The sequence below is a fragment of the Antedon mediterranea genome, chromosome 11, assembly GCF_964355755.1.
Source record: "Antedon mediterranea chromosome 11, ecAntMedi1.1, whole genome shotgun sequence".
Lineage (NCBI taxonomy): Eukaryota > Metazoa > Echinodermata > Crinoidea > Comatulida > Antedonidae > Antedon > Antedon mediterranea.
Window position 1 is genome coordinate 7,953,109 of NC_092680.1, and position 9,876 is coordinate 7,962,984.

The 9,876-nt window shown below is 32.6% G+C and overlaps 1 protein-coding gene across 1 annotated transcript; it reads left to right on the forward strand.

Annotated features, from left to right (window-relative positions):
• The first annotated feature begins 5,684 nt into the window (after window positions 1-5,684).
• Window positions 5,685-8,219, forward strand: LOC140063087 (MAM domain-containing glycosylphosphatidylinositol anchor protein 2-like). Its single transcript, XM_072109520.1, has 6 exons — window positions 5,685-5,760; window positions 5,957-6,088; window positions 6,496-6,782; window positions 7,158-7,233; window positions 7,785-7,949; window positions 8,191-8,219. Exons 1-6 carry the CDS (start codon window positions 5,685-5,687, stop codon window positions 8,217-8,219), a joined length of 765 nt encoding a protein of 254 aa, XP_071965621.1.
• The last annotated feature ends 1,657 nt before the right edge of the window (window positions 8,220-9,876 follow it).

Below are 9,876 nucleotides of genomic sequence, written 5' to 3' on the forward strand. Positions count from 1 at the left end.
GTCATTTTTTGACATAAAATGGTTACTATAGCATAATAAACATGCACAGAGTCGAATATGGGGATCTGCGCATGTTAATTATGATATAGTAACCATTTTAATCGAAAAATAAAAAGGTCGGAATTTGGTCATTTTTTGAAAAAATCCCTGTACTATAATAGGACAATTTTCGAAAAATTGCCATTTTTCGACCCTTTTATTTTTTGACATATATGGTTACTATAGCATAATAAACATGCGCAGAGTCGATTATTGGGATGTGCGCATGTCAATTATGCTATAGTAACCAGTTTTATCGAAAAATAAAAAGGTTAAAATTTGGTCATTTTTTGACATAAAATGGTTACTATAGCATAATAAACATGCACAGAGTCGAATATTGGGATCTGCGCATGTTAATTATGATATAGTAACCATTTTAATCGAAAAATAAAAAGGTCGGAATTTGGCAATGTTTTGAAAAAATCCATGTACTATAGTAAAGGGAAATTTCGAAAAAAGGCAATATTTCGACCCTTTTATTTTTTTGACATAAATGGTTACCATAGCATAATCAACGTGCGCAAAGTCAAATATTGGGATCTGCGCATCTCAATTATGCTATAGTAACCAGTTTTATCGGAAAATAAAAAGGTTGGAATTTGGTCATTTTTTGAAAAAATCCCTGTACTATAGGCCTAATAGGACAATTTTCGAAAAATTGCCATTTTTCGACCCTTTTTATTTTTTGACATAAATGGTTACTATAGCATAATAAACATGCGCAGAGTCGATTATTGGGATCTGCGCATCTCAATTATGCTATAGTAACCAGTTTTATCGAAAAATAAAAAGGTTGAAATTTGGTCATTTTTTGACATAAAATGGTTACTATAGCATAATAACCATGCACAGAGTCGAATATTGGGATCGGAAGTTGGTCATTTTTTGAAAAAATCCCTGTACAATAATAGGACAATTTTCGAAAAATTGCCATTTTTCGACCCTTTTATTTTTTGACATCTATGGTTACTATAGCATAATAAACATGCGCAGAGTCGATTATTGGGATGTGCGCATGTCAATTATGCTATAGTAACCAGTTTTATCGAAAAATAAAAAGGTTGAAATTTGGTCATTTTTTGACATAAAATGGTTGCTATAGCATAATAAACATGCACAGAGTCGAATATTGGGATCTGCGCATGTTAATTATGATATAGTAACCATTTTAATCGAAAAATAAAAAGGTCGGAATTTGGCAATGTTTTGAAAAAATCCATGTACTATAGTAAAGGGAAATTTCGAAAAAAGGCAATATTTCGACCCTTTTATTTTTTTGACATAAATGGTTACCATAGCATAATCAACATGCGCAGAGTCGAATATTGGGATCTGCGCATCTCAATTATGCTATAGTAACCAGTTTTATCGGAAAATAAAAAGGTTTGAATTTGGTCATTTTTTGAAAAAATCCCTGTACTATAGGCCTAATAGGACAATTTTCGAAAAATTGCCATTTTTCGACCCTTTTTATTTTTTGACATAAATAATAAACATGCGCAGAGTCGATTATTGGGATCTGCGCATGTCAATTATGCTATAGTAACCAGTTTTATCGAAAAATAAAAAGGTTGAAATTTGGTCATTTTTTGACATAAAATGGTTACTATAGCATAATAACCATGCACAGAGTCGAATATTGGGATCTGCGCATGTTAATTATGATATAGTAACCATTTTAATCGAAAAATAAAAAGGTCGAAATTTGGCAATTTTTTTGAAAAAATCCATGTACTATAGTAAAGGGAAATTTTCGAAAAAAGGCAATATTTCGACCCTTTTATTTTTTTGACATAAATGGTTACCATAGCATAATCAACATGCGCAGAGTCGATTATTGGGATCTGCGCATTTCAATTATGCTATAGTAACCAGTTTTATCGAAAAATAAAAAGGTTGAAATTTGGTCATTTTTTGACATAAAATGGTTACTATAGTATTACTATTACAGGGTAATTTTCGAAAAAAAGGCAATTTTTCAACCATTTTATTTTTTGACATAAATGGTTACTATAGCATAATAAACATGCGCAGAGTCGAATATTGGGATCTGCGCATCTCAATTATGCTATAGTAACCTGTACAGGAAAATTTTGGAAAAAAAGGTCATTTACAACCCTTTTTATTTTTTGACATAAATGGTTACTATAGCATAATACACATGCGCAGAGTCAAATAAGGTCGGAATTTGGTCATTTTTTGAAAAAATTCCTGTACTATAGTACAGAGAAATTTTCGAAAAATTTCCATTTTTCGATCATTTTATTTTTTTATCGAAAAATAAAAAGGTTGAAATTTGGTCATTTTTTGACATAAAATGGTTACTATAGCATAATAAACATGCACAGAGTCGAATATTGGGATCTGCGCATGTTAATTATGATATAGTAACCATTTTAATCGAAAAATAAAAAGGTCGGAATTTGGCAATGTTTTGAAAAAATCCATGTACTATAGTAAATGGAAATTTCGAAAAAAGGCAATATTTCGACCCTTTTATTTTTTTGACATAAATGGTTACCATAGCATAATCAACATGCGCAGAGTCGAATATTGGGATCTGCGCATCTCAATTATGCTATAGTAACCAGTTTTATCGGAAAATAAAAAGGTTGGAATTTGGTCATTTTTTGAAAAAATCCCTGTACTATAGGCCTAATAGGAAAATTTTCGAAAAATTGCCATTTTTCGACCCTTTTTATTTTTTGACATAAATGGTTACTATAGCATAATAAACATGCGCAGAGTCGATTATTGGGATCTGCGCATGTCAATTATGCTATAGTAACCAGTTTTATCGAAAAACAAAAAGGTTGAAATTTGGTCATTTTTTGACATAAAATGGTTACTATAGTATTACTATTACAGGGTAATTTTCGAAAAAAAGGCAATTTTTCAACCATTTTATTTTTTGACATAAATGGTTACTATAGCATAATAAACATGCGCAGAGTCGAATATTGGGATCTGCGCATCTCAATTATGCTATAGTAACCTGTACAGGAAAATTTTGGGAAAAAAGGTCATTTACAACCCTTTATATTTTTTGACATAAATGGTTACTATAGCATAATACACATGCGCAGAGTCAAATAAGGTCGGAATTTGGTCATTTTTTGAAAAAATCCCTGTACTATAGTACAGAGAAATTTTTGAAAAATTTCAATTTTTCGATCATTTTATTTTTTTATCGAAAAATAAAAAGGTTGAAATGTGATCATTTTTTAGATAAAATGGTTACTATAGCATAATAAACATGCGCAGAGTCAAATATTGGGATCTGCGTATGTCAATTATGCTATAGTAACCAGTTTTATCGAAAAATAAAAAGGTCGGAAGTTGGTCATTTTTTGAAAAAATCCCTGTACTATTAGTACAGGGAAATTTTCGAAAAAATTGCCATTTTTCGATCCTTTTATTTTTTGACATAAATGGTTACTATAGCATAATAAACATACGCAGAGTCGAATATTGGGATCTGCGCATTTCAATTATGCTTTAGTAACAAGTTTTATCGAAAAATAAAAAGGTTGAAATTTGGTCATTTTTTGACATAAAATGTTTACTATAGCATAATAAAAATGCGCAGAGTCGAATAATTGGTTCTGCACAAGTCAATTATGCTATAGTAACAAGTTTTATAGAAAAAGGTCGAAAGTTGGCAATTTTATGAAAAAAAATCCCTGTACTATAGTGTTATTCACAATAGTGTTACTAATGTATATGATCAAGGCTTTCGATTCGGTGAACAGGGGGAAACTATTAACAGATCTCAAGAAGGTCTTGAATGATGACGAACTACACATGGTCTCACTTCTACTAAAAGACGTCAAACTGAGTGTACGATGTGGTAGTACAATAGGCGAATCTTTTACAACCAACATCGGTCCAGTGCTCTTCACTCTTTATCTTGCTAGAGCACTGGAACACGATGATGAAAATCAACAACTACCACAATCATTATTAATAATGGATCAACAATTATGCAGACGACATCTGATGGGTGTCAAATTCAAAAACGCAAGTCGAAGAAGTTAAGAAGACCATACCTAAGAAACTAGAAAGCAGAAACCTAATCATAAACAACACTAAAACAGAAGAATATATAATCAAACGAAAGGGAGATGAATCATGGAAAAAATGTAAATATCTAGGATCGCTAATTGACACAGATAACGATATGAAACGCCGAAAACAACTCGCAATATCAGCCTTCAACAACTACAAAGAAATTCTAACAAGCAAAAACTTATCACTAGAAGTAAGAATGAGACTATTCAATGTATACGTCAGAAGCATATTCATGTACAACTCAGAATTATAACCAATAACCAAAAAACAAGAGGACGAAATTGACTGTTTCCATGGGAAATTATTAAGAACAATTATAAAAATTAAGTGGGCGTACACAATCAGATATATAGAACTATATAGCAGAACGAAAGAACTAAAATGGTCAAATATAATAAGGAAAAGAAAATACAAATGGACCGAACATTATGGTAAGGCTTCCAATGGACACTCCAGCCAAATTAGCGTTGACAGAATCAATTCGAAAAGTTAAAAGACCAAAAACTACCTAGATAGGAAACATAAATAAAGAACTCAAAAAAGCAAATCGATCGCAAAATTAATGACAGACCATCAGACCACCGAAAGAGAGTCATGGAAACGATTAGCGTACGCAATGTCTACCCAAGACGAATAGCATAACGGATGATGATGTACAGGTAAATTTTCGAAAAAATAATAAGGTCGAAATTTTGCCATTTTTCGACCCTTTTATTATTTGGCATAAATGGTTACTATAGCATAATGAATATGCGCAGAGTCGAATATTGGGTTCTGCACATGTAAATTATGCTATAGCAACCAGTTTTATCGAAAAATAAAAAGGTCGAAAATTGGCAATTTTAGAAAATTTCCCTGTGCTAATAATACAGGGATTTTTTTTCGAAAAATGACCAAAATACGCATTATTGCATAATAATTGAATTTTGAAAAGTGCGTATTTTGACACGGAAATTATCGAAAAATAACCAAAATAGATTGTTACAATATCATAATTGACATGCGCAGAATCATAAAATGTGTTATGCGAATGTTAATTATGATATGTCGACCATTTTTGTCGAACAATTGCCAATTTTGAAAAATATCCCTGTACTATATAGTACATGGATTTTTCCGAAAAAATTGCCTTTTATTTTTTTTTAACAGAACTGGTTACTATATCATAATTGACATGCGCGCGTAGAATCATAAATGTGTTCTGAAAGTTTTATATATTATTTAAATATAAATGATAATTGCAAGCATATATAAAGCAAACAAGTACGGTATAGAGCTTAACCATTTGATAGTAGTATCAATATTATCTTTCAAATAGTGATTGCATCGATGATTAAACTTACCCAAACATTCACTTATGTAATTATCAGCCATTACTGATAATTAGGCTACGCAGTTTATTATGATTACTATTTTGTACAATCATCTACCTTTGTAAGGGCAAAGTCTTTCTTAAACACCCTATTTATTTTTAAATAATTGCTGTATATATTAGGACAGATTACACTGTACCGTAAGGTGGTCTGTACGATTCTCTTCAACAAAAAACGCTATTGAATATTATACTGATCATGGACGCAGTTGCAACTTGGCTACGTGTATTATTTTTCATTGTTTTCTACCTTATATGCCCAGGTCTTTGTGGAGGTTAGTGTGCTTTGAATGTTTTTTCTATTTCTCTGACAAATCCCTTCGAATGTTAGCCCGTGAATTTTGAAAAGAAGCTGCTCTTCTATAAGGGTCTGAAAAAAATTAATATCCATATTGCAATTTAAAATTATTGAATAACATGTCTGAATTATTTTAATTTGATTTTTTTTTCATATTAAATATTTTACTACAGTTGGTGATTGTGATTTTGAAGACGACCTGTGTGGTTGGACCAACTCATTTAATGACAATTTTGATTGGGGTCGACGACGTTTTCCGACCAGAACCCCACTTACTGGTCCAACAAGTGACCACACGTCTGGAAGTAAGTAAACTTACTGCATGTTAAACACTGTTATTTACTTTTACTACCTACTTACAAAACTGTGTAAGAGAGAATATGTACCAGTCTTTACTTTGTACCGCCTGGTTCTATTATGGCAGAAGAATACCAATATGGCCGTGCCATCCGACCTATAGTTAAATAAATGAATATACATTTTTCTTTTCTTCCAATTTTAACAAAATATAATACACTTATGCTCACTTTATTTCGAAAATACGTTATATCTCAACTATGGATGGGAACAAACACAATTCATTACTGTATGTTCCCCTATCAAGCATTATCTATAGTATTACTGTTATAATCATAGAATGTTGCATTATCTTGTCTGTAATGTATTTACTTAGACATGATATCTGCTCTTTATTTATTTAATCTTATTTTAGGTGGACAGTTTGTTTACATGGAAGGAAATAATGCACGGAATGGTAGTTCTGCAAAGTTAGTCAGTCCACTTCTTTACCCATCCTCTTCCAGTTTGAAATTGAATATCCTGTATTTTTGGTACAGCATGTGGGACTTACTAGGCGGTAATATGGGAACACTTAATGTGTGGATGATGCATGATGAAAGACTAGGGAATGAACCTATATGGAGTCGCAACGGCCCACAGACAAAACGCTCCGAGTGGCGAGAAGTTGAACTTGTTTTGCATTCGGCGTCTCCTTTCCAGGTACTATTATATATTATTTACGAATTAGAGTTAAATGTGGAAAATCATGGGGTCATTCTAAAACTCAATTAAAGATTCAACCAGACAATATTAACACTAATCATTCGTAAATAATAATGTATCATTTTGTTACTTCTCTCCTAAATTAATAAACCCGTGTAGTGTACCCGGACAAATATCTGATTATATCTGAAATAACTTTGGAATTATACGGGCAAAATAACTCCAGATTAACTTCGCATTTGAATGGCAGTGTAAAAAGTGTATTATACACAATGTGCGCTGTATTATTTCATAACGTTCTAAAATAGTTTAAAACATTTATTTATCAGTTTGAGTAATATTATTCAACTTGTTTATATTTGTAACCACTAGATTGTATTTGAGGGCGTAATTGGAAATGGAGACAGGTCTGATATTGGGATTGATGACATTGAATTGATAACAAGTGGTAAGTAAAGACTCATATTGAAGGGATATCTCCTGAATAAGGAATTGTCCGTACATGTCCACGTGTTAAGTGTCCCCTTAGTAGTAAGAGTAGAGTAATCTATATGCACAGTACGACGAGCCCCGACGAAAGGTCTTGACTCGTTTAATTCCGACGAGACGACTCGTCTTGAGATACCGTTGGGCGTAGTTTTTAGGTCATCGCAAGGACTTTAAACATGTCAACTTTTTTTCCGACGAGACTACTCGTCCGGCCTCGTCGTACGACGCTGTCTTAGTTGGCCATTAATGACAACAATTATAAAGGCTGGGATTATTACAAGGCCTATTAAATGACAACAGAAGACTACAAGCCTACCAGCTTAGCCAGCTACCACCTTCACTCTGAAAGACTTACTCCTAGACGTAGAGGTGTATTGTAGGATATCTTGTGTTTGTTTGTCCTGTGAAACGGATTATCATCTCCAGTAACAATCACTCATTGGTTGCCTGTTTGTAAATAAAACCCCGTACAATATGAATATGTTATATATTGTATTATTTGTAATATAGATATACCTAAAACGTGTGATTTTGAAGGAGGAAATTTGGGTCCATTTTGCGGTTTTTATCAAGACGATCAAGATGATTTTGATTGGTCACTACAAAGTGGTGAAACTCCTACACTTGATACTGGTCCTCTTTCTGATTTCACTTTCCAAAACAAATCTGGTAAAGGTAAGTTATGTATAATATATGATTTCATCAACAACAAAAATACAGTTTAATAATGATAGTTATTATAGGAAAATATTATTTTCAGTTTGATTGATTCTGACCGCTGCGACAAAATGTATTTTAAGAATTATTATGGTGACCATAAAGTAGTATAGGTATAACTGAGTTTAGAAATGTGGGTTCGGAAGCTTGAGGATGACGCTATTCAAAAGCAAGAGAAGTAATTGTATTCTTTAATCAGTCATGTTAAATCATGGTCGAAATCTATGACGATGGCATGTATTTTGTTTCTAGGACATTACATTTTTATTGAAACAACAAGACCAGACGACGAAAAATCAGCCCGTCTCATCGGGCTACCTTACTTTAAAGAACCAGATAGCCGTTGTACTTTAGACTTTAAATACCATACGTTTGGGGCTAATATTGGCGAACTAAACATTTACGTACAGAATAAGAAATTGTGGTCATCGAAACAAAATGGAAGTGTTGCCGACCGATGGCAAGATGGTAGCATCGATCTAAGAAACATCTTTGGATATTACCAGGTAAATAGTATTACATTTTACACACACAATATGTAAAAACTGTCATCTATATTTTTGTTATTTGCATGTCTGCCGATTCTCCTCTAGTATGATGGTAATTAAATATAAGCAAGTTCCGTTATTACATGGTCGTATGTGATATTAGAGTGACACTATTTTGTATTAACTTAAGGTTGAAATTGAAGGCATTCGAGGAAATGGGAACTTGGGTGATATTGCAGTTGATGATATATTGTTAAATGGAAGAGGATGTACAGGTAGGCATAATAGCTTTACTTACTAGATCGTCATTAACGGTTAAGAAATTACCATAATTCAAGGAATAAACGATACTACTGATGTTTTCGAGCTTTTAACACATTTTACATTTTAATGATTAAAATATTTCAGTTATCTACTCCATTTTAAGTTAAGATATTTATTCATAGTCCTACCATTGAGGAACGAATGTCTTTAAGCTAATTTTATTAAATTGTGATAAGTGCGATATTAAGGAAGAAGAAGATTAAACATGATCTTCTTTTTCGATATTTATTGTAATTTTTATTTTTTTTCTATTATTGCTATATTAATATTACTAACAATTTCATTGAAATAATAGATATTGACAAATGTGCAAGTAATCCTTGTCAGAATGGCGGAACTTGTGACCAATCTTCATCTCAGTTTAAATGCGCATGCCCACCAGGATGGACTGGATTGTATTGTCAATTAGGTAAAGTAATCAACGTTATTGTTTGCTCATAAAATAATGTCAAATAATAATCATTTTGTTAAAGAATATTTATTTCAAATGTATAAACATAAGTGGTCTGTAATTTGTACTGCGATCAAGGGGGAACTTTCCGTGGAACGATCGAGGGGAAATAAATGACCTCATAGTTCAAAACAATTAGAGGTTCTCATTGTATTTTAGATATTCAAGAATGTCGAAGCGACCCCTGCATTGAACCAAAGTCTCGATGTGTTGAAGAATTGAATGGTTACACTTGTGAATGTCAGAAGGGACATGTTGGTGACAATTGCCAATCGTGCAATGACCACTGGAAAGAACCAGATTGCAGTACTTGCCAACCTCAGTGGTCAGGAGAAAACTGCGACGTCTGTTCTAATGCCTGGATTGGTGTGGCTTGTGACGTGTGTCCAGAAAACTGGGCTGGTTCTAACTGTAACGAGTGTAGCAATGGATGGATGGGATCAGACTGTGACGAATGTTCCGATAAATGGACCGGAGACAAATGCGACAAGTGTAATGATGGCTGGAAAGGCATTGATTGTGAAGGTAAGTGGTCATCGAATTGAACATCGAATTTAATAATAATATACTACAATCGAATTATTATTTTTTTATTATTCTTATAATTATACACCAATGCTCC